Raw genomic sequence first — 26636 nt, 5'->3', positions numbered from 1 at the left:
AATGTATCTTAGGTAATGCGAATGGCTGCAAACAACCAAGTATTAAGAAACATGATGTAACTGATCTAATCTATCCTCATGTAGAGTGGGATTTCAGTCATCTCAAATTTGGGCCCCTATGTCAAGCTGGTAGCCTAGACTATAATGAACAGCAGGAGCATCAGCTTAACAGGATGATTAATCCATCATAAAATGCATGTTTCTATATGGAGGATGAAACTATCTCTGGAGATGCCTACTCCTCCTCAGAAATAAAACCTAAACTAGAGGCCTCCTTTTAAAATACATATACTAAATATAAATGATTCCACTTCCTAAAAAATACAACTCAGGTTTATCTAAAATCCAGGATGACAGTTTTAAGTTTCTAAATATTGTATGGAGACAGTGAGGACACAATTAGAAAATGAAGACTTCATTTGAAGAAGAAAAGAAAACAACACAGAAAAAGCAATCATACTTGTGTGTCACTCTAACAGAGCTGGGTTGACCTATGGCATCAGCGCCATCAGCGAACATTGCATCACCAACAGCACCAGCAATTTCCTCCGTTTCTTCCTCATTTTCAGAATTGTGACGCTTGGTGATACTCCTGGTCTTTAACACCTGTAATTCTTCTTCTTCCAGATTTATGTCATATATTTCACCTTCAAATTCCACAGACAAGGACCGGGTTTGGCGAGTGTGAACAAATCGGGGTTTGTATTCTGAAGCAGAAGAAAGAAACATTTCCAGTTGTATATATGTATCTACATGACCCACGCCATGAACACAAAACACATCCCAAGGAACAAGAATGATGTTCAGTAAAACCAGCTTATTTTTCCTCTGACTTTACAGAAACATATTTAATGACTTTTGATACATTGTGACCCTCACTTTCATGAGTAGCATGTAATTGCTATCACTTCAAGGTTTGCATTTCACATTAGTCTGACCTTATGCCAGAATTAGCATCTATATCTGCAAATAAAATCAGTATCTCAGAAATCAGGTATCTAAAAAGAGACACACAAATCAGAGATCGCAGGGTTACAAACCACTTTAGAAAATTAAACCCTTCACCACTGTGAAAGAAGTGCAAATTGGCATGTGACATGTTTGACTTATACTTCAGAATAAAAATGACTTTTTAAACAGTTAACACATTTTCCTTTTTAAAGGTAAGAATTAAAATGGTATGAATCCATCAGATATCAGTCTATACGTATCTGTATGTATCTATATGTACATATGTACATATACTTTGACACACATGTCACCTGTACTTATGTGTGCAAGTCATAGATCACCAAAAAATTGCCTCATTGCAGAGCTACAATGAGATTTATTATGTCACTTTCACCCCTTGAAAGCTCTGAGCTTAGTAGGGTTGCAGCTCTTTTAGTTATTGCGTATGTGAGTAAGACTAATGAGACAATTAACTCTTTGAGGGATTTTTAATGTTATGTACAAGAAAACCTGTGTTGGGGCTCAGTCTGAAAGACCTTAACTTCTTTTGCTAAATGCACTTGATTAAACTAAGCTGATAAAACCCACAGTCAATACCATACCAAAGCATGTTCTGTCTAGCAAAATCACACACAGAGATCTCCAGAAATACAAAATTTATCTTGTAAAAAAATCAGTTGTAGGGCATTTCCATTTGTTACATCTATGCTGAGCACACCTAAGTCACATAACAATTCTTCATGCAGCAGAAAATGGTAGCTGTAAGAAAGTACTGCCTTTGTCGGGTAGTGTCGGTTCTACTCACAGTTTTTATGTTCGTGTCTTTAAGAATATCACACTGAACCTCTCCTGCAAGAATCTTTTAGAAGTGCAGTTAATGAGTCTGATTCAACTTTTCATTCAAACTACCCTGTCCTGAGGGTCTTTAATAAAATTATGCAGAAACATTCATAGAGTCAGATGGGACAACCTCTTCCATTTCACAGCCTCTGATGATACTATTTAATAATCAAGTGACTGAAAGGATGGAATATATATGCATCTCATCCACATGTCATCTGAAGACTGAGGCCTGAACTCCTCATTCTCTCAACAATGTCTCTTCATTGTGAGTCTTTCCCTGCACTACTCAGAGGAGTGATAAAGCTGATTTGGAGGAGACAGAGCAGGGAAGCATAAGAATGTTGTAAAGGAGAAAATCATAACAAAAGAACTTTTTCTGATGCCTCTTTCAGATGTTTTCCCTCCTTTCCCTACTTTCTCTCCCTAGGTAACTTCCCTTGGTTGCAATCCTCATTCAGTCCTTGCTGTGACTTGGCAATACCTCTTTCCAAGGTATGCAGCAGTTATCTCCCTTTGAAAATATCACTTGAGGGAACATTCCCCAGTTTGAGAATCACTCTGGTAGTCTGTGGCATGTAGACTTTCCAGGAGAGGTCTGCTTGTACACATTGTGAGGTTCCTTAGATCATATTAAACAAATGGAAGAAATTATATCAGGGCAACACTTAGTCTGAACAATGAGACAACTTAAGACAGACAATATTGTAGTGGAAAGCACAAAAAATACTAGGGATTCTTGTTCACATCCAGAGTGGAGCTCTAGATAAGGAAATATTTTTAATTATACTGACATTGTTTTCTTATTTCATAGACATCTGTGCAGAATCTTCTAACTTCTGTGCTTCTCATAGGACTTCACTATCTTATTGCTTTAAAGACCCATCTTTACTTTATTCCCCAGTCTAGTATTCTAATTAGAGTGCAAGAGAATACAGCCTGCTCTTGAACCAAGTCTAAAATCCGGGGTCACTTCTGTTGCTATAGCTACAGAACTTCACTTTCATTGCTTGGCAGAGAGAAGAAAATACTTGCTCCGTTTAAAATTATGGCTTCTTTAAACAGCCTTCTTTTGTAGAAATCATTACCAGAAACAAACACGTCCTAAAACCCTCTTGTACATTCCCTTCAGCCCATGCTCCACTAGAGGACACTGCAATCTCACTCGTGTCCCTGCGGGGATCCCGCTATGGACGTGCAGGGAAGTGAGATCCAAGCAGTGTTTCAGGTCCGTGAGCAGCCCCAGCATCACAGTGCAACAGGTGACTGCGGGTTAGCACTGAACAACGAGTGAATTCAGCTTTAACGATGAAAGAAAACACTTGCACTGGCCACCTCGGCAAGTAACAGCACTGATTCACCCGCGGATGCCACAGGGTTGTTATGTCGGAGCAGCGCGAGAGGTGGCACCAGAGCATCGCCACAACCACCACTGCAAAGGCAGCCTAAAGGCTATTCCTCACTGTGATCCAAAGGACAAATATTGTTATTATTGTTATAATTGGAATCACAAAATGGTTTGCCTTGGAAGGGACCTAAAAGACCATCTATTTCCACCCCCCCCCCCCCCCCGACATGGGCAGGAACACTGGCCACTAGACAGGTTGCTCAAAGCCCCATCCGACCTGGTCTTGAACACTTCCAGGAAGGTGGTGTCCACAACTTCTCTGGACAACCTGTTCCAGTGCCTCACCACCCTCGCAGTACTGAATTTCTTCCTAATAGCTAATCCAAACCTACTCCTTTCCAGTTTAAAGCCATTACCCCTTGTCCTATCACTACATAATCTTATAAGAAGTCTCTCTCCAGTTTAGGCCCCCTTTAGGTAGTAGTCTTAAATGGGCTTAAACCACTCTTGCCGTGGTTTAAGCCCATTAGGCTTAGTACTTCTTTAGGTACTTATTACAGAGGCAATTATGTAGAACCCGACTACAAACTACAGACGTCTTCATTAAACACAGAGGTGAAAGCAAGAGCATACTGGTAGGACAATGCTCTGCTAGCCATTTTCCTCTGCTCTTTGCCTCAGAGCCCAAGAGATAAATAACACTTACTTTGCGCATTAGGGTTTCTCAAGAACTGTCTTTGATTTTTTCTCTGGGTCCTGCTGTTTCGGTAATCAGCGCCTCCACAGTTGCAGTCTTTGTCTTTACCACTATATCCCCGGGAGTGAATGCTGCGGGTTCTCTTCCTGATGGCAAGTATGTCACTAGGCACCTTACACTTGTGAATTCGAAGTTTGCCAGAAGCATCCTCTGTGCACTGCCATTTCTGTGAGAGGGAGAAGTGAAGATGATTTCCCAGCAGCCTTTCAAACCCCTGTTGTTTTCAGGTGGATTGTAAAACAAGACAGGTAAATTTCTTTAAAAATTTAAACAGTGCCTTACATAACACACTGAGAAGGGAAACATTTTAAGGCACATATTCACTCACATTCTTCCCAACATCTTTCTCATGCTAGGCAAACATAAGTTTGAATAAAATCACTGCAAATCTGCATTAAAAAAATACAAACCAGAAAAAAAAAACAAAAAAGAAAAAACAAAAAAGAAAAAGATATATAAATCAAGAGTATCCAGACTAAACACATACCTGAAAAGAGCAAGTAAAAATCTTAATTTACTGAGCCAAGGTGTACAGCTCTCAAGGCTGTTTTCACCAACTCTTTTTTTTCTTTGAAGAAAACAAACTTTTTTTCTTTGTTCTGTGACTCAGAATTTCTAACATGATTCAGGGAAAAATAAAAACAACCCACAGATGAAGAAGAACTGGTTCATCTGAGAATTCTTTGGAAAGAAAAGGACAAATTGCAAATGTAATCTATAGAAAAATACATAAACCACTCCCTACAGCCAGCAGGTGCAAGCTAGAAGAACCTTAGGGACACTAAACAAGAAATTATCTTGAATAAACTCTTTTGGGTATATAAGCCTTGAGATTTTTATCAGACTTGGGAGGAAAAGGTGCAGTCTGGAAGGAGTACCTGTAAAAAGCTGAATGTATGTGTGCTGAATATCAGAACAAGTGTGGGAGAATGAGAGGAAACAGAGGTTTTTTTCCAGCTTGTCTGCACAATATCTGTCTGACTTAATTATCAACATCACTGAACCAGATGGAAGATTCCAGGTGGATTTTTCCAGTGGATCCACTTACCTTCACATATCAAATTAAAAAGCAACAGGGACTTTAATTTCCTTTCCACATGACACTGTCTTAAAAAAGCTAAATGTAATTTAAAAAAAAATATGGATAGGTGTTGAGAGATCAGGGCTCCTTTGCCCATGTCCAAAGCTTGCCAAATAGGGCACTCACAATGCACTACACAAACTAAGAAGCCAGTGAAGACTTTGAGTCAGTAGTAGTCTGAATAACAATAAGGAGAACTAGAAATAACATTGTTTATTTATAATTTTGATAGAACCATAAATGACTATGACAAATGAGTTTAGTTCACTTTTTGCATCTTAAGCCATAATGACCAGAGTTTGCATACAAAGCAATTAAGTTTGGCTGGATATTGTAAAGAACAAAACTCAATAATGCTATTGATGACTGGAACCTTTTAGCTGCAGTTTCAGTTAAGTTTCCTATAATGTGTCCTTTTTTTTGGTTCCCAGCACTGAATAGCATAAGTAGCTTTCTCTTGCCTCATTAATAATAAGAAGACAGCTAGATGCTGGTCCTAATGGAGTCCCCAACTTAATTTTTGAAATGGGCACTGATATCAGAGCATACACATTTCGGTAAGTTCCATTAACTAATGGCTGCTTTGGACTGTTTTGGGGATGCTGTCATGCTGACTGAAGAATGAAGAAAGAAAACTAAGCCTTCAGGTAGATTTGTTGATCCGATAACCTGAGGGATGAGCTGATGTGGGTCTGAACCAGGTCCCTCTGGCCTAACATGTGGGCTGAGTTAAAGATGGATTCCACGCTGAGATCCTGCCTGTGGATTGGCATGACTGATCTCAGAACAGTAAACCATGTGTAAAAGGACATAAACTTGACCAAGTCTATGGCTGCCTGAGAAATTACACTCATGCCCAGACTTTAAGTGTAAACATACACCTACAAGTGACAATATGACTTCGTACAAGTAAAAGTGTCCAAGAGCTGTAAAGTTTTGCAGACTATATTCTGCAATAGCATGTGCACTCTTCCTACCACAGCAAGAGATGATTGTTACAGGATAAGAGCTGACTGCATCACTATATTTCCTGTGTTTATTGGGTACGTGTTACAGTTATAAACATATGGCAGTCTTTAATGAGTCTCAAAAGCACCATTTTGAAGCAGAATAAGTATTCTCTTTGTCTAGCATTAATTATAGCAAGAGGTTCTAGGAGTGGCTTCAATAACCATTTAGATCATTTTTAACAATATTATGACTAACATTGAAACAAGACTCTCTCTGTCTAGCACAAACCAATAATGGTTCTCTATTTAAAACAGGGATTAAATATGATTCATTTCCTCTTTTTTTTTTTTTTAATTTTACTTTAAAAAGTGTCATTATAAAGATGCTTTAGAGTTCTAAGACGGAATTTTCGGCCTAACTTTCCTGAATCCCTGCCCATGCCAGCGTAATCAGGCACTGAGCATGCATTATGCAGTAAGTTGTAATGGTCCTTCTGCTCATCTTTAGATCTATAAAATGCATTAATGCACATAAAAGAATATTGTGACTGAATGTACTGCCCTTTCTCTTCCCCTGTTTCCTACTTTCCTTCCTGCTATGAATACCAAACTACTCTTTGTAGTCCAGGAATATTAGGTTTGGTTTCTGGATTCCCATTTCTCCATCAACTAAAAAAAAAACAAAAAACAACACTGGCTTATACACAAACTAAATATGTCTTCATTAAGTTTTCATTTGTATATGATTTATTTTCCCCATGTTTATGTTCTTTCTTACAGTAATATTTCACAAGACACCTAAGCCAATCTAACACTTCATTGTTGCCATAGGAATATGGGATAGTCCTTGCTTCTGGCTGCATACTGATTTAAGAAACCCTGCACTGATTTACTCTCACCTCAGTAGGAGAAAAGAGAACCAACTGAGAATTAAAAAACCTAAACTAATAGTGTTGTGAAACTCAAACTGTGTCAGCCTTTTTCCCTGTCATTGACTCATCTTTTCCTTCTTTCATCGCATTTCATCACCTACCCTCCAGCAACTATTTCCCTCTCACCTCAGCTCCCCACCCTCAGTTTACATTCTGCCTCAATTTAGCTTCAGAGGGGAAGCAAAGGTGAAAGAGGACCTTTAATGCTTCCACACCAATGGAGTCCTGAAACCCCACACCTGAAAGCTAGTAGGACTTAACCCCACCAGAAGGGGCTTTGCTGGTTTATAGCCACCCTGAACCAAGCACAGTCTGTTCTGCAGATGCACTTGGAGTCTTGGCTGGATCTGTGTGTGCTGGCTGCCAGCTCTCCCCAAAGTGCTCCCTGCAAATTGCAGAGGCAACTTAGGAGAGGTAAAGGTGTAAAAGGACTGGGCAGCTAAGGATTTTAGGTTTGTCCAGTTTGAAAAAAGGAAGCTGAGGGGCAACCTCATTGCTCTCTACATCTCCTTGAGGAGGGGAAGTGGGAAGGGAGGTCTGGAATGGTTCAAAGTTATGCCCAGGGAGGTTCAGATTCAAGATTAGGAAGCATTTCTTTACCAAGAGGGCAGTCAAAACCCACTACAGGCTTCCTAGAGAGGTGGTTGATGCCTGTCAGTGTTCAAGGAGCATTTGGACAATACCTCTAACAACATGCTTTAACTTCTGGTCAGCCCTGGAAGTGGTCAGGCAGTTGGATTAAATGATTGTTGTAGGTCCCTTCCAACAGAAATAGTTCTATCCTATCCTATTATGCTGGTTTTGGCTGGGGTAGAGTTGATTGTCTTCACAGTGGCTAGTATGGGGCTATGTTTTGGATTTGTGCTGAACACAGGGTTGATAATATAGAGATGTTTTAGTTATTGCTGAGGGGGCCTCTGGTGGTCTAGTGGTTAGGGTGCAGCACTTTCACCGCTGCGACCCGGGTTCGATTCCCAGCCCCCCGGGCAGATGGAGCTCGTCAGCCCTGTGAGGCAATCCATCTAAGAGAAGGTCACTCTAAACAAACCTATGTCCTGGGGACCTCACTGCCACTGTCCAAGCTTGCTCGGCCCCGGCAGATGAACCTCAGGATTAAAGGGTGGGCTCAGTTCAGCGCAAGCTGTGTCTCACCTAAAAAATCCACTGCGCAGGCTCGAAGGGTTAATGACCTTTCCCAAATCTTCGCTCGCGAAGACTGGCCATTATTATTAGTTATTGCTGAGCAGTGCTTGCACAGAGCCAAGGCTTTTTTTGCATTTCATACTGCCATGCTGGCAAGGAAGCTGGGGGTGCATGGGAGGTTGGGAAGAGACACAGCTGGGACAGGTGACCCAAACTGACCAAAGGGATATTCCATACCATATGACATCATGCTGGGGAAAGAAGGAGGAAGGAGGGGACGTTCGGAGTGACAGCGTATGTCTTCACAAGTCACTGTTAAGTGTGATGGGGCCCTGCTGCCCTGGAGACGGCTGAACACCTGCCTGTCCATGAGAAGCAGTGAATTAATTCCTTGTTTTGCTTTGCTTGTGTGTATGGCTTTTGCTTTCCCCATTAAATTGTCTTCATCTCAACCCATGAGTTTCCTCACTTTTACCATTCTGATTCTCTCCCCAATCCCACTGGTGGGGGAGTGAGTGAGTGGCTGTGTGGTGTTTGGTTGCTACCTGGAGTTAAACCATGATTCCTATCCTATCCTAATCCTAATCCTATCCTATCCTTCAGAAGGATAATCTCTGACAAACCTGAAGTTTAAACATGTTCCTGTGTTCCTCAGTGGGGAGGCAAGTACTGCAGCAGGAGCTCTTCCTTCAATAATTGCATTGGCATGATGCATTTTCTTCTGGGGGTAGAAGTTCACCCTTATAAAGACATTTCAAAGACAAAGGGGAGCACATGGGCTGGTTAAAAGGTATTGTTTGTACTTGGTGGCTTTGCTTTGCATTGCTACTGGCATGGGTCCAGTTGCGACTTAGAGCTACATAAGCAAGACAACACCAATTGACTTTGTAACTACCCGGGGTCTCAATTTCCTGGTATTAATCAGTTGTGCCACAGCCTTCAAACTAAGTAAGTCTATTTCACTACTGATTATAATTAAGGCATAAAACTGTATGTTCAGCATAAATCATTGTGATGCGCTGCACTGTAAATAGCTACTTAGGCAGGACTTCAAATCAACTTCGTGTAGTTAATAGACTGTCACAGCTTTGAGACAGTTGCTGCCCCCTTATATAGAGGGGAAATCAATTAGGCAATTCATGAAAGATGTCTCAACAGTAGGCAAGCTAAGGGTTTCTATGATATGTAAACACCGAGTATTTACAGTAGACGAGTCAGTGTTAAATACCTTGTCAGATTTTATCATAAAGCTATGAAACCCTGAAAAACATGCAACCGGAAATACAACACGGCAGCAATATTTTTACAGGTGTTTTTTCATATTTGTAATGTATGACTGACTTTGAGTATTATTGCTCAGCCTAGGGAATGTTAAGATAAGGCTTGAAGAATGAAGACTTCATGAATTTAAACATGTCCTCAAGATCTCATTTCCCTGTTTTCCTGTTACAAAAGGAATGCTATAAATTTGAAAACAGTTCAGATGAAAATACCACCACGGGCTGCATATGTGTGCACCATTTTCTTCTATTAGCAATAACCAGATCTAGGGCAGTGCCAGGGGATTTGATGTGATAACGCTGGTAAGGGAGTCTGGTTCAGGGCTGTGCTACTGCAATCAGAACTGTCTTGCTTTTGCTTTCTTTGTGCCATCCAAAGTGGCCATACCACACAGCATATTGAAAGGTGACCTGTAATTAGTTGGCTCTGGTAAACAGTACAGAGTAGCAGCAATTCATTTCTGCTGAACTGGACCTGAATACTGAGAAATGTTTACAGGCTGAGGTCATGTCCTCTATGCATTCCCACAGAGCAATCACGAACCCTGGTCCTGACCAAGGCTCCTGAATACCCCTGGAAATATCAAACTGTGTTGTTACATCTCAGCAGTACTTGAACATTGCACATGAGTGCAGCTGTTTAGCAGGGATGGTTTGCCAGCTTTGCTTAGGGAAATTGGAATTGCTGCATTTTTATCGGAAAAAAATCTCCTCCATTTTAGAACTGAGTTGATGCTGCTTGTAAGGGCAGATCCCAAGTTTTGTACCTCTCTCTCATAACTGAACCACCTTCTATTGAATCATGCTCCAGAGTCTGCTGTCATGAATATATTCAAAGATGGTTATTTATATACAACCTTACCCCCGAGAAGTGTTGCTGAAAAATGCAGTGGTCAGTGGTTCAACAGAGAAGGAAGTAGTTTGTCTTATAAGAATTGATGTAATATAGGCAGAAATGTATGACAGACTTTAGAAATACGTTCAGTTAAATGCACAGGGACATAATTGGAGGGAAAAAGGAATGAAGGAATTAATCACTCTAAAGAAAAGGAGGAAAGAGAAAATTGCCAAGGAAATTTGCAGACTACACAATTTTGCATTCTTGATGTATAGACAAGATTGATTTTAAGTGTCACAGTTATAGCAGTTCTCTAGTTATAGAAAATGCATGAACTGCTTTGTCAGCTCTAGAAGTGTAGGCACATAGGTTGATACAGAAAATATTTCACCTCCATAGCATTCTCCACCAAATCTATTAACTTGTCTGGAGTTACAACTCAACATCAACAGACTTCTGCTGTTATCCAATAAGCATCCACTCTCAAGTGCAAGCAGATAGAACCCAATGAAAAGGATAAATTTAGTCTTTTAGTTATAAATAGTAATACCAATAATAATCTGTTAAATTGTACTATGCACGTTTAATTTGCAGAGGACTTAGTTTATACGATATTTCACTTCATAATTTAAAATGGAAACTCTGCAAAAAGAGAATCTCAGAGGAGTACTACAAAAAGTGCTAAAAATGGTTCTTGCATAAACTATGTTTTCTCTCAAAATGTTTTTGGCATGTAAAATTACTTTAAAAAAGGTTCAAAAAAATTGATCTGTTAAAAAAGGTGCCATTCTACCAAAAAGTCTTTTTATTAGAGAACACTGATAAGATGATGGTGAAAATGCTGAACACAGTTGTGCATTGAAAGAGATGAAACCAGTGAACCCAGTGATCTTCTTAGAATATCTCTGGATTTCATCCAGAATAGAGCTGATACTTCAGATTAAGAATTGCTTAAATTTGAAGAATTGTCAAATCTGGGAAGAGCTGACCTCTGTTTAACAAAAAACTTAAATATTTAGGCTGAAATGTGAAATATTTAGGCTGAAATATGAAATACCATGCTTTGAAAGATTATTTTTAGAGATAAAGGAACTTATCTTCATATTTGGTTTCAACTCATAAACAGAGTGGTATGTTAACTAGGGGTATCATAATTTCTGGCAATTCCTACAAATTCTTGAGCAACTAAGTTGCAGGCATGTTTCTTTCAACTATGAGGGATGACTGCAGGGTCTAAAGTGAGCTACAAGAGCTGTTCACAAAAGCACTGAAGTATGTGCTTTTAAGCACTGGTCCCAAACACCTATGTTTCCACTTAAGCCTGTATATAGATGCTCTGCTGAATTAATACTAAGAAAAGATGCTATCAATGGGCAGATAGCAAAGATAAACTAGCTTTGAATCAATGCTCTGGTACAACAGGTTGATCACCAGTGCCTTCTGCAAGCATCAGGAGGTTGTTCTGGAATCAGGAGGATCCATGAATGATGTTTATTTGTCATATCATAATTTTAGTTGGGTTTTAGTGGGTGCTCGGGGTCTGGTTGTCAGTGGTTTGTGAGCCACCTGACACTTCTGGCCAGCTCTTACCAGCTTGTGTGTTTTTATTCCTACTCTGCAGCTGGTCATAAAGCTGACCTATACACATGTATGGTCTGTGATATTTTTTTTATGAGAACATAGATACTTGAGCCAAACCAGACTACACCTAATAAGCCCCATTCTAATTTCCTTTATTATATTATCTGTAAGCTGATTGATGGCAAGTGTTCTTTTAGGATGACAAAGAGGCGTGCTTTTGACTGAATACTGATATGATAATGTGATAAATATGAATCTGAATAATAAAAATCAAATTCTTATGCTAGGTTTTTAAAGGGTGAAGAATATATTTGAAATAAGAGTACAGACTACATAACGTACTTTTTGGATTAGAGCCAGGAGAATCTTGCACATTTACTGCAGAGCTGATGTTTGGATTCAGCAACACGTCCCCAGTGACTACCTGTAAAGCCCCAGATCACTGTAAAATACATCGAGACCTAATCTAACTACAGTCTCACTGTACAACCATCAGGCATTTTCTCCAAACGAAACATTATTTCCTCAGGGTAGTTTTGGGATACAATTCCTCAGGAGGAAACACACTATTACGCATCTCCAAAGCTGACATGCATGAAGAAAGAGCTCTTGGAGGGTGTGGCTACAACATTATACCTGTCTAGCACAGTCTGAGTAAATGGGTGTGCACGTCATACCAACATGGGCAGTACGATGCATTTTTCCGTTCTGCCCATTGTCAGTGCTCATTGGAGCTGGCACCAGACCACAGATCTTTACAAGTTTCAGACGTTTGCTGTTCACAAACTGGCAGGTAGTGCCGAGCAGATGGTAGGAGATGTATGCCCATAAAACATACAGACCTGTGTCTGGGTTCCGTTGCTGAGTCATCCAACCTAAGAGCTGAAATTTTAAACACAATGCTTCACAGTCCTTATTTTGGCATGATGGTTCTTTTTTTTCCCACTGGGAAAATTTTAGAATAAGGCTGTGGTTTGTGTGATTTTTCTAAGAGGATAAAAATGCATGTTTGGCTATGGATTTGATATTGATTACAAATAATAGATTGACCAGTACACTGGAAACAGCCTATCGGTCACAAGACCTCAAAAGGTAACTATGATCTGGGAAAGAGTGTTAAGTCCCAGAAGCCAAAATTATGCCTCTGGAAAATTCCTATGACTCAGACTGGTAGAAAAAAAAAGAAAAAATACTTATGAATTAATTCAACTCCTTAATTACACATTTAGGTAAGGGAAGAGAGAAAGAAAAAGTTTAAATGAAAACACAGTTAACATGGTTTTATTTGATATTTGCTAAGTATCCAGAAGAATTTCATGGGTGAGAAGATGGAGTCAGTTCAACAAAAATAATCTGCCAGAGGATTTAAGAGCAGCTTGCCTCTAAACCTCCTGAACTAACATATATTCTCATCTCAGGTTATTCCAGTGGAAATCTGAGAAGAGATTTGTGTCACGATAAGGTCGTATTAATCCAGAGAAACATTTGTTCACATGCTATTATTTCTGCTCTATTGGAAAACTAACAAAGCTTTAGCTACAAGTTCACACTAATTGTTTCCCATTTTAAAACAATAGCAGGGATAGCAATGCTGCAGATGAATTGATATTTCTGCACTATGTACCTTATTACAGTAAAGCTGAGAGGATAAATATAAAAATATCCTGCAAACCATTTAAGTGTTAAACCCCATCAATATCCACTGCTAAACCAACTAGGCTTAATCAGGTGACCTCAGTAAGTTACAGCATGTAAATTGCTGACAAATTTGGCACATAAACTATGAAGGAAACCTCCCATTCCCACCATAATTTCTTGAGCGTTCTCTGTGATGGGGAGGGACTGCAAAGGAAACTTTTACCCTTCTCCAAGCCCTGAAGCTGAGCAGAGAGCCCCTTTGCAGGAAGAGTAAACCTGGCCTGGGTGTGATGGGACTGCCTGTGCTTTGGGTGAGCAAAGGTCAATAGCCAGGTCAGGGCGGGAGCTAAAATCTAGTCTATATCCAAATATGATATGAGCAGGTGACACATAACTCTCTTACAAGATGCACAAAATTAACGGCACTTCCCAAGTTGTGAAGCTGAGGAGGAAGAAGAAAACATGAAATCTTCAAGTCCAGGTACTAAGCAAGTAAAAAACTGAGAGCATGTGTTGGAAGGAACATCTGGAGGTCATTTGGTTCATTCTCCTCCTCAAAGAAGCAACAAAGTTATTAGGTTTTGGAATTATCTCTGGATGGACTTCCCACAGCCTCTTTGGGCTTTGGTTCTTAATTATGCTTATGGTAGCACTTTTTTTTCCATGCATTTAGTTAGGCTTCCCCTTGCTGCAACTTGTCTCTTGCTGATGACCATTTTGCTGTGCACCTCCAAGAAGTGCCTGGGTCTGTCTTCTCTCTAGTTAGCCATTAGTTAGTTGAAGAAAACAATTAGATTTCCCCTTTGCCTTCTGCTCCCCCCCCCCAGTATTTCCTCACCATCTCAGGGGTCCTCCACTGGACTTGCTCCAGCTTACTAAAGTCCCACTGCTCATGGAGGTCCCAAACCGAATGCAGCACTCCAGCTGCAGCTCACAGGCACCAAGGAGAGGCAAGTGCTCACTTCCCATGACCTGTTAGCAGTACTCTTGCTAGTGCAGCTCAGCAGGCATGCTCCTCTTCTTGGCAAGGGCTCACTGCTGACCCAAGTTAATGACTGCCTGAACATAACTCAAAAAGTGAACATATCCAATGTGCATCTCATTTCTGATGTGTTCTCAAGGAGATGATTGAACTTTTGGAAACTGTCCTCCAATAAAGGGGGATTATGAAAAAAATAAGAAGGGGACAGTGCTCTGCGTTGAAAGTACTGCAATCTGTCAGTGGTGCTAAAATATTTAAATACATTAAAAAAAACAAGGTGAAAGTAGTTTATATGATACAGATGTTCAACATTTTCTCTTTCTTCGCCTCATATTTTATCTACTTTCAGATAGACATTGGACATTGAAAAATTAAAAAAATTATCTTCACTATGCCAGGTTCTTTTCTTTTTTTTTTTTTTAAATAGAAAATAAGATGAAGCTGTTATCCTGAGTACCACATCCTTGGAGATTTTGGAACTAGCAGGTCTCAGGATCACACCTTGTTTTTACACAGGAAAAACTAAATTTTTTTTTTTCAACTTTCTCGTGTTCTCCATTTCAAATAAACTAAATATTGACTTAAGTAAATTTAAGTTAAGAAGAAGCTCTAAATGTACTAGACAGTACATTGGTGTATTAATTCCCCAAATGGTTATTCTTAGTTTCAGACATTTAGCAGCAATTTCCCACAGACCAGTAATTTCATTATTTAAAAATCTGGCAGCAATCACTCATTCTGTGAAGGCAATCTTAATTTAACAGACATTAACTGCAATTGATTAGAGTAAACATAGGAAGTATTATAAACCATAGTAATTAAAATGATATTTTTCTATATATGCACCTATGTAATTGAAATTAAATATAATAATCTCAAAAGATAAAACAAAGTTAAGTCCCACATAACAATATTTCCTCTTTCTTTTTTCCAAGAGGTGCAAAATGACTAAGGCAAATCTGCTGGAGGAATCTCGTAAGTGCACACTGGAACCCATCTGTACTAAAGTAAAATTATTTGACCTATTAACTTTTGATTTTTTGAAGACCTTTTCTACATGGAAAAAATCCTACAGACACTTATTTCACATTGCAATGCCTCACTGAAGCTCATGTTATTTCAGTGTTGTATGCCCTTACTATGTTGACTATTTTGACTATGTTGACTTCCCTGTGAGCACCTCATGTAATCCATCCCTGACAGAGAAACTGCCCTCGCTTCTCAAGGCTGGTGTGAGGGCAAATGGGGTGGGAAGAGTGGGTCTGTGCACCGGGGCCTGAACGAGCCCAGAGGATGCGCTACCACCCTTTGTGGCGCTCTGTCTGATGAAAGGTTTCAGTAGGCACGTTTAACTTCAACATCACTGGAGAAAGCCTTCAGGATATTAGAAGTACCAGGGACAAGTTTTATCTATTTGTTTAAGAAAAATAGTTTATATACTCCAACGCCTAGATCTTAAATTGGTCTTAAAGAGGTCAGTTCAGCCCTGTCTTCCATTCTGCTGTGAGGGATGGCTGCTGGGCTCTGTGGAGCCAACATACCTTCTGCATTTAAAAGACCTTGATGGGAGTTTGTAGGTGCGAGACCTGCTATTAAGCACTATTGCTCTCATAACCTCCTTGATGACTCAAGCCCTTCTTCCTTCACCCTTTGATCAAATGAGATTCACAAATATGGGATGGTCTACTGCCCTGGGCTGAGAACAGGGCTGTGAGCAGTGTTTCCTGCAGTGATATCTGGTCAGGACACTTAACCTTTTCTCTTCACATGTGGAAAAGTAAAGTTATTCCAAACCTGGATTATGGAGAGGTAATAAATATAAGGAATAATTGCAAAGAAAATATTTTGGTACTTTAAAACTAAACATTTTAGCGTCTAACAGTCTAAATGACTTCATTGATCTCCTTTAGTTTTTATAAAATGTTCAGATTTTCAAATTTAACCTCTGTTTACAATGGCAGTGCTTGAACTTCTGAGAACTTTGCCCTTGGGTGAGACGGTGTTATTGTGTATATCCCTTCAAAAGTGGCTGCGTTTAAGCAGCATGTGTGAGGTGAGAGCTGTGACAGAGGACCTGACCAAGGATGTGCCAGCCAAAACACTAATCCAGTCCAATCTGATTAACCAAGACTTACTGTAACACTTTAATGAACGAGAAGGGGGAAGGTAGGGACGGAGCATTTCTCTCAGCCCTCCAGTTTGCTGTGCAGAGCTCTACCTGCTCTGGGCAAAGCACCATGGGTGGCTGTGGAGGGGAGCAGAGCACAGTGAAGGCTTTATGCCCTCCTTCCAAACAGTCTACCGATATTTCAGCGCCAGGTCTATGCCTGGCTGCAGTGGTCTGAGCAAACATCTGAGGGAAAAGTGCAAGTGCCTGCCTGGGAGAAATCACCTCACACTTCTCTGGGAAGGTGTGTGGGGATGGGGATGGAGAAGGAGGACAGCAAGGCAGGCACAAGCCACTGCCTGGGGCCCCCGGCATGTGCCCCAGCATGGTTGGAGGGGGTGTCAATGAGAAGGCATACAGATCCCTTACATATCTACCCAGTAAATTAATCTCTATATGTTACCATAGGTATAGCATTAATTCAAAATGTATTGAAGAGAATTTGGAGTCAGACTCACTGTTTCTTAATTTAGCTCTCTCTTTGTACATGCACTACAGAGCTTAAGGTATAAGCATAGTAGTCACGGGTGCAGTAACTTCTGGTTTTATGAGCAGGCAATAAGGCCTTTGTATCAGAGTCAGGCATTATACTGAAATAATTAAGGCTACAAGAAAAAAAAGTAATGCTTGAATATGGCTATCACTGCCTGAATCCTTTGAGGCAGTATCATTGCCTGAATCACTGCATTTCTGAGCCAGGGGACCCCTCTATTAAAGGTGTTTCAATAAAAAAAAACCCATGAAATCACTTGTAACCTTCAGACTAACCAGCTTGCTTCAGTAATTCTGAACTAGCCCAGGAAGTACAAGCTTTCACTGCTCAAAAAGCTTCTTTCCCTTACTCATAATTATCACTGAATAATCTTACATATTTAGCAATACACTGAATCAAAGAAAAAGTAGTCATTTCATGTTATGTTTGAGCATGTGATTTCTACCATAAGACCAATGCTGAGACAGTGAACTAAGGGCCAGTCCTTCAATACTTAAACAGGATCACTGCTTAGAGCAACCATTGTGTCTGGGTTTTTTGTTTGTTTGGTTTTTTTTTTGCTAGAGATATTCACAATGATCTTTTAGTTATCTTTCAAATGCCATATTCTTCAAATTCTTTTGATCCGTAGTGTACATATTTCCTTATGGCTCTTGGAAGACTGCATTTACTTGTTGCTTACCTGTCCTGGTTGTTCACAGGCTGTCTGGTATCTTGCTTGTTGGCATAATTCTTTTACTCTCTCATATTTTGGTAGTTGATTAGACTGCTGAGTGTTTTTGCTGGATTCCTCCTTCTTGCGTAGAAATTTGCTTACAAAAAGATAAAGTTGAACATTTTAGATACATTCTTCTAAACTCTTAAGAGGATGAATGTAACTTGAAAAGCAAAGCTACCTGAAGGTTTACTGTCTTCTCGGGGAAAAAATCCCCACATTTCTGTTATTGACCTTTGATGAAGGTCAGGTACTGAAAAAAAGGCTCAGGTGATTGGCTGAAAATTGCCCAAAGAGAAAAAAGGGTTGCTAAAATATGTCAAACTGGTACAGTTCATCACCATTCATACATCAGTGTGGTTTCTTTCACAAGGCAAAACTCTCTGAAGCAGTACTCGCCTGGTTGAAAAACTCAGCTGAAGACACAATAGGACTTCCATACTCAGCACTAGCTTGGTTGTACCTTATATATTACAATGCGTCTTATATGCACTGTTTTGTAATACATCACACAAGATTTCCACAATCTGTAAAGTCATAAAGTGCCAAAAGATAATTGCTGTAAAATTTTACCCAGAGAAAATTTTCACAACAACTGGCAAGGTAAGAGGATCTAAGGAGGTATCAGTTTAAAGAGAAGCAGTTATAGTCACAAATCTCATTTAAACATAACTCTTTTCTTAGCTGCAACAAAAATGAGGAATGCTTCCAGCCTATGACGGAAAATACAAAATCAATTGATAAGAGGATTCTGCACAGCTGGATTTGAAACAGAGATTTGGTAAGAAAATAAATCAGATGATGGCATAAGTGGGCATGAGCACAATGTTAAGGAAAGAGGCTAGGAGAGTTGCCAGAAAAGCATGCTTTCAAATTTCTTCCAAGGAAGGGATTTGGAAGCACAGCACCTTCCAAAGGCAGTGGTGGGAAACCAGGAAACAAGTCAGGTCTGTCAGTTTGCTTGCAAAATTTACTACTTCTCTGACCATAAAAAGGAAGAGGAGAGACCAGAAAGGAAAGCATGTACAAGAGAGTGTTCCCAGCAGGCATGCTCTCCCAAAACTCTCTCACCCCTAATAATTACCCTCTTTCCACCAGAAATGTGTCACGCCAAATTTTGTTCTTCTTGTTCGTTCGAAACCTGAAAGTAAAATAATAATATTTACTGCTGGCACTTATGTATAGCACTGCTAGTGTTAACAAATTATTTTTGAAATAACAACTCTCCACTTATATATACACCTGCCATTTTATAGACGTGCTATTTAAGAGACTCTTTGAATGGGAAAGCTGTGGTCGTTGCCATGACACAGTTCATTTTCACAGAGTCCCTTTTTCCACTCAGTTTTTGATTTACTTAGGTGTTTGCTTCTGAACTGGCTAAAAACAATGTTGGGGCCCACCTGTTTCCTGGTCTCTCCAAGTCTAGAAGCTTTAGGACAGATTTGCCATCCATATCTGGAGGTGTGTCAAGTCCTGCTATATCCAGAATTGTTGGAGCAAGATCAATATTCAGAACTATCTGAGGCACTCTGCAAATCAACAGAAACAGTCAAAGTTGTCATGCGTTTGATATGTAAGTCTTCACATTCTCTTGGAAATAGAATGGTAATTAATATTTATCAGGACTTTGAAGATGTAAAGCTCTACACAAGTGTTAAGTTCAGAAAACCTCCTTTGAAGTCTACAACTCAGAATGATTGGCCAGTACTGCAGACTGTCATCACAAAGAAAAAGCTTAGCACAGTAAAACAAGGAGGTGCAGCAGTCACACTGCTCTTATCTCATTGACAATGAGGGCATGATGCCATTCATTCTGATAAACCACAGGGTGAGCAGTAAAGATGAACACATAGTTTTTAAAAGCAAAACCCAGAGTCTAACACTACATGACTATGCATTACACAATTTTCTCATCTCCTGTATAACTTATTCATAATATGCAAAGTGAAAGACCTGCCTCTTTATGAGACTCATTGCTTTACGATAATAGGGCATGCTTTATGAAATTAAGTTGGACAGAATGATAATTACATGCTCTATGAAACATTTTACATCAGGCTCAACAGCTGAGCTAGAGACACAAGAGAACGTACACTGATCCCGGCTCTACACTTGGGCCACGAATAAAGAAAGGAACTCGAATATCAAAGTCATACGGCATTGACTTCCCCTTGACCAGTCCAAACTGCCCGATATGGTAACCATGGTCAGCAGTGTAAATAATGTAGGTGTTCTCCAGTTCTCCCATCTCTGCAAGCATTTGGTGTAACTGCAACACAGCACAGAAAGAACTCTGAGTAAAGTGTAGCAAAACATGTTTTGTGCATAATCATGTATAACCATCATTTATAAGCCTTAAATATACAGAACCAAACATGGCATCAATGAGGTTGTTTACACAGATGTTTTCGGGATGGGCATTTTTACATCTTGTCTTTACTGTGCTGTTAAAAAAATCAGCTTACAAGTTCAATTTCACATTTGACACAGGGGACAATTAAACAGGTCCAGAAAATTAGAATAGAAAAAAAATACAGTAATAATGGCGTAGTTGCATTAGTATGTCCAAAATTCATTGTGTACTCAGAACTTGTGAAAAAAGTCTGCTACAGCTTTAGGGGAAAAGGTACTTAGATTTGATTTACTGTGTTAGTCTACAACTTTCTCATTCCTTACACTTGTGGGCTTGGGAAAAGGCTGTAAATTTTTATTAAAGTTTAAAGAAATCTCTCTAGGGGAAGATCTTTGGTCATGGTGCTTGATTTTGGAACAAAAAGTCATACAAAGTACACCTAATAGTTCATGTATCATGTTACCTATAATTAGCTGTACACTGCATTGCCTAACTTCTGCAAACACCAGTAGACTGACACCTGAGTTGCTGTGATTTGCCAGTTCCCAGATTTCAGCTGAAGGACAAACTTTGAAGGGAGTGTGTGAAATGAACAGAAGTTGTCATCTGTGCACCTGTGTCTATCCATGTGTACACACAGGTGATGCATCTTCTGTTAATACCAGGCTCTATATTAGGTCCAGTGATTTTTCCCTTTAAAAAAATCATCAGTTTATTGACCCAGCAATTAAAAAAGGAAGTTAGGAGCTCGGCATTATATTGCAGAGAACCAGAACTCATTCCTGCTGGGGATAAGTGGAGTAATTCCTCATGGAACAATGACTTTCCCTGGAATGTGGTTGGTGAAGGTAAAGAATGAATGAATGAATTTAGTTACTGACTAATAAGATTGTATTCAGAGTAGTTTCTTGAACTCACTCTTTCCATAGAGTCGTCAACTGACATCAGGGTCTGAAGTCTTTTGCGCTGCAAGACATTTGTAAACTCCATGTGGATGGGCAGCATGGGCCCCGTGTACTGCATAATCCAGTGCTTATCCATGTTTGGTGCATAGTTATAGCTGGGAGTGCTGGAGGAAAAGAACGGATCTGAAAAGTTGTGCAGCATTACAGGCATCAGAGGAAGGTGGGAACTCCTCTAGCACAGAAATAGCCAACAAGCAGTTAAGTTACAAATTCCATGTGATATTTGACAAATACCAACAAACATCACTTCAGTGGCTTCCAAGCTTCATTGGTTCATGCATCACTTCCTCAACATTTTTTAACCACTTGCTTTCTGAGCTTTCTTTCAGACTCAAAGATCACTACAAGATCCATGTTAATATTTGAGATATGCCAAAATGTGTTACTCAACAAATCTGTAATCATTAAAAAGACTTATCTGAATGATGCATCCCATAAAGATAAGCAGAAAAATTAAGAAAGTCAGAGATGAAAGATAAATGCTTCCCTTTAATATTAAGGTAAGCTGCCCTGATGCATCCAGTAGGAAAATTACCTTTAAACAAAACTCAAAGAAAGATATTTTTCAGTGGGATAGAGAAATTTAGTAGTCAGTACCAAGAACACCACCAGTGTTATCAGTTTTCAAGATGCCCCAAAGAGTGAAAACACTGACATTTTCCCTTCCCATCACCAGAGGTGAGTGCAGGCATTACCAGGAGCCTGAGTGCAATCCCTCCAGTTCCTGGGCATAGGGTCCTGACAGAAGACCATGTGGTGGCCTTGAATGAGAGAGCTGAGAAAGTGATGCAGCCAATGCTGTTCCTCCAGATCCATGTTCAGTCTCCATTACTTGCCCTTAGCCCTCATCTAAGCTATGTCACGGTGATGCCTGGTGATGTGGTAGACATGCAAATCCTACCCATACCAAAATAACAGTTATTCATACCTTAAATTCTGTTAAGGTACTATTTTTTCAATGTGAATGTAAAGCACACTGCATTACCAGCATAACATGAACTATGACAACAATATTGAGCTAACACTGCTATTGATACTAGTACTAAGAAGAAGTAAGGGCATAGAGTCCTATCCAAAGCAAAGAATGATGCTTTTGGAGTTTGCACAAACATTGAAGGAAAGATTTAAGAGCAGTGTTCTATCCATTGCCAGTGAATTTTTGAAGGATAACATATAAGAAACAAGAATATGTTCACAGATACACCTCCTTGGAAGAAAAGGTACTGCAAAAAATATGCCAAGTAAGTTTGCTGTACAGACAAGCAGGTTACGAAAGCTCTCCATTGATCCAGTTTTAATATCTAGCACACATGCTAGATATGAAGGTGAAGTGAAATCAAACAAAAGCCATGTCCCATAATGTTTTCACCTATGTATGAGCAGTTTCCTTCTCCAGGAACAAGGAATCTAGGCATTGTCATTTTGATTAAGTTCTTTGGCTGTTATTTTTTCCTGTTTCTGATACACTGCAGTACGTAATACATGAGTTGCAGCATTACATTTGAAAAATAGACATAAATAGAAAGTGAAAAAAATGCTGTTGTGTTATTAGGATAATTTGATTCTTGTGATTCTCTTTTCAGTTTATAATAAAAATGTAATTAAATATTAATTTACTGTTTAGGTACTGAAAATTATGTGAGTTACGGTACATTTTCCCCATTGAAATATTTATGTGTAGTTGTCTTTTCTTCAGAGGTTGCACTGAACAATATCAACAGTGTATACTGATTAAACTTAAAAGTCACACCTTTGACCAGTCCTTTGCATTTCTTAACATGGTTGTATGTGATCACAGAATAGTGGAAGCAGTTGATTTTACTGTATCAGATATCATATGATAATCTATAACTATATAATCCAAGGATAAAAATCAGCTGAAAGGATAACATAATAGACTTGTAGTCAACTGCAATAAATTAATGAAGTCCACATTTTAAGTGGAGACCATTTTTTGAGAATTTGAGAAGTATGCCTCTAGTACACACAGCTAGTTTTGACTAATCTACTTAACCATTAGCCTCAAGAAAAAGAGAAGTGAGACAACAGTATCACAGGATTTTTCAATCTTTGGTAGAGATTAAGAAGTATGAAAAGGTTGGTTCCCTACTTGGCAAAGACAAGCATAAACTAGAATTCCTTTTCTGCTGGGAATTCTTTTATTTCATGTTGAAAGGCCAAAGTTTTTGTAATTTCCCATGGTTGAAATCTGATTTTTAAAATGAATACTGCCACAAAATTAATAAAATTTATCCCAGGAGCACAGCCCTTGTGTTGTTGGCTAGCCAGCAGTCCTAGCAGAGGGACTGATGGAGCCCCAGACCTTGAAGAAGCAAATCTTAGGAGTTTTGGTCACCTATCAGTTATCAGGTACACTGACAGAAGAGGATACTTCCAGTGCAAACTTTCCTCTGTTTTTTGGAAGTTTATCAAATGAGATATTTTCCCATGAAAGAGCTCAGTTTTGATTAATCAGCATTTTCTAGTAAAACCCTACTTTTTTCAGTGGAGTCCTGAGTGCCACAGCCACAGAGGGATGAGGTGGCTGTGAGCTATGCTCAGCCGGCAGCACCATGACAGCCTGCTGCTGTGCCAGGAAGGAGAGCCAGCTGCTGAAGCAGGCTCAGGTCTCATGTTCCCAGGCCATTGTGAGAAGCCTCCTCCACATAATGGATAATCTTTAAAAGCAGCACTCAAGGATTTAGCAGGGCAGTTAAAACCTTTCACAGACACTTTCCAAATGCATTTTGAATTTTCTGGGTGAGAAATGCAGCAGGCAGAGAGTGAGCAGAATTTTCCTCCCAGACAACTCAGGGAACGGGTCCTTCTGTGAAACATCCAGTGTCACTGGCTGATGGATAAATGTGAAAGAGGGGTCCAGAGTGTCAGAAAAAGAGTACTAGGGAAGAGACAGAAATGAATTCCAACACCCCACAGCTTTTCTGTGTTCCCTGTGTACCCCTGTTTATTGGGCCTTTCAGAAATCCACCAGAATGGCACTGGTTTCCAGCCACAAGACCTGACATTGCCCTCAGACCTATCTACCTTTTTTTGGTGTAAAACAATCAAACAAACACTACAGAGGTGAATCCTGGGGAGAATATTGCTGATTTCTGAAAACTTTTCCATGTAAATAGACCTCTCCCCTGTCAGTGATAATTGTTTAACACAACATTTTTTTTGAAGCAGCTGGAGATATCAGCTAAATGTTTAGCTGTTATAAGCCCTTGAAAGTCATCATAGTACAGTCACTGTTTCTATTCTTCCATTTTTGGGAACGACTTCCGTAAGGTAACGCTGACATCTATATTTCCTTGATTCCTCTTTGCACTGGGAGTATAAAGTTGAAGGTATGTACCTTCTTCTATTGCCTCAATCACAGAGGCTATCTTCTGCTGAGCACATTAGTTGATTCATGATCAGCAGACAGTGTCAGGTAGCCCACTATTTTCAGGTTGTCCATGGCCTCTAAGTCTGGCAAGGAGCTACTGTAGTATTTGTCATTCTTGTAGAACATACTAACCTGGGCAAATCTACATTGCTCAATTGCCCACTTACATTTGTCCAACACATTCCATGCAGAACTTAATACACAGAGACTTCTTGGTACTTCATGACAGATGTCTTCTGGCACTGGGCAGGACACCAGAAGATGCCAGATTCAAAAAATTTTGAACCGATACCCCCAGTTTAAGTAAAAAAACCCCCAAATACATAACAATAACACATGTTGAACATGGTCAGACACTTTCCCACAAACACATCCTCATAATGAGAACAGTAATTCACCCTGAGATTTTGTAATCATTCACCTACTGTGTAAATAAATTTACAGAATCATCTAAGGTGATAATTAAATGTTCTATAGGCTAGAGAAGGAGTAAATATCTTTAAGCACTAGTGCACTTTTCTCTTTAAAGGAAGATTCACCACAAAATCTATCATTTCTTTATCTGTAAGCATCGGTTCAAATAGGTACTTATAGTTATGTTGAGAGAAAAGGAGTTGTATTAGCAGTCACCTTGTGGTCAAAAGGCCTCAGTAACTCTTTCTGACAACATATTTGTTATATTTATATATTTAAAATTGAACTTCAAAATAAAGAATGCATCTTATTTGGCTTTTAAGGTACCACAATAACTTTTAAGTTCGACAAGAAATAAAAAATCCAAACCCAACAACCTAAAACAATGGATGTTTGTACTTGAGGATCTATTAAAATGGGGTTCCCAAGCAGCAAACAATTTGGAAATGAATTTCACTATCTTCTACTAGTAACTGAACTGAATTGTGATATTCAATGAAATAAATGGAATATAGCCTTTTTGCAAAATATTATATAAATAAATAACATATAAGTATGTAATATATAAAAATATCATTAAAAGATATTTTACAGTTTAAGAAAATAATGAGAGATTCAACTTGACTATTGCTATTTATCCAGTTGTGGTATCTGTGTGGAAAAGAAATAAAACAGAGTATAGCATGTTTTAAGAGCTTCCAGAATTCAGTACAACTTTAAATTAGTTTGCTTTCCAAAAAATTGATCTAAATATATACAAGTCTCTAACAGATGGGTTAATGTGGAAAGAAATAAATATATTTACAAACATTTGTTCAATTGCTCACAGTAAAAATCTGTGTTTTCCCCTATTTACAATCTCCTGATTCTCTTCTGTTTCTATTCAACAAAAGAAAATTATGTTCACAAAAATACTGCCTAAAAGATATTGGTTTTAATAATTCCATAGAGTTCTCAGGGGTTTTAATCCCCAAAGTGTTTGGCTAATCTGTTTGGATTGGGACTCCTCCCATTAATGAAAATAATACAGTACTTAGATGACCCAGGAACATTTTCATTTCATAAAAATAAAAGTCAACAACATTTTCAAGTAATACCTACAGTAAAACTGATTGAAAAAAATTAATACTTTCTGTACAGAATTAACACCTCTATTATTCTTTGAAATATGACTAGCTAACATGGCATAAGTGGTCATGTTTCTTCAGAAAAAAATGTAAATAAAAGAAGGAAGCAAATTCTTTGTTTCCAGGGAAAGCAGACTTCCAGGATTAGACACTGTTCTTGGAAAGCAGGAAGCCTAGATTCTGGGCAAAATTAAAAGTAAAAAAGCCCCAACATGACCAGTGCCATGGTCTGTACTAATGTGAAGTTGAATTTCACCCTACTGGGTCTGCTTTTGCTGCCTTTTAAAAGGGAAATCTTTAAACCCAGTGATATTTATAGATCTGGGGATGTGAGGTATGAAAGTTTTACTCTGAAGTGTAACACAACTGCTATATTTCAGAATAAAGAAGTAAAAAAGTTGGTACCTGTTAAATATAAAACCTTTCTATTTTAAGAAACATTACTTGTTGCTGCTGCAGAACCTCATTGTGCAACTAGAATCCTACTTACATTTCTATTTCACCCCATTTCTTCTAGTCTTGTTTCAAGCTACACTCGCAATGACACACGTGATAATTTTGATCATTTATCTCTACGTCAGGAGTCCAAGCAGGCCTCAGGCCAGCAGTGACACAAGACATTGATATGTCAAGATTTACTACTGATGCAAATGTATGATTCCACTCTAATGGTCAAATGTCCACATT

The 26636-nt window shown here is 39.1% G+C and overlaps 1 protein-coding gene across 5 annotated transcripts in view; it reads right to left on the bottom strand.

Annotated features, from left to right (window-relative positions):
* SULF1 (sulfatase 1) overlaps positions 1 to 26636 on the bottom strand; it is a 121817-nt gene that overhangs the window by 13460 nt on the left and 81721 nt on the right. For all 5 annotated transcript variants that reach the window (XM_017812539.1, XM_017812541.1, XM_017812537.1 and 2 more), the window contains 7 exons: positions 20971 to 21121; positions 19793 to 19968; positions 19100 to 19228; positions 18781 to 18837; positions 17664 to 17793; positions 3846 to 4062; positions 461 to 707 (listed from right to left, as the gene is read on the bottom strand). In XM_017812539.1, coding sequence (XP_017668028.1) covers positions 461 to 707; positions 3846 to 4062; positions 17664 to 17793; positions 18781 to 18837; positions 19100 to 19228; positions 19793 to 19968; positions 20971 to 21121 — 1107 coding nt within the window. The remainder of the gene's footprint in view (positions 1 to 460; positions 708 to 3845; positions 4063 to 17663; positions 17794 to 18780; positions 18838 to 19099; positions 19229 to 19792; positions 19969 to 20970; positions 21122 to 26636) is intronic.

This window comes from Lepidothrix coronata, unplaced genomic scaffold, assembly GCF_001604755.1.
Source record: "Lepidothrix coronata isolate B3197 unplaced genomic scaffold, Lepidothrix_coronata-1.0 Scaffold36, whole genome shotgun sequence".
NCBI lineage: Eukaryota > Metazoa > Chordata > Aves > Passeriformes > Pipridae > Lepidothrix > Lepidothrix coronata.
This window is presented reverse-complemented; position numbering and strand designations above follow the sequence as displayed.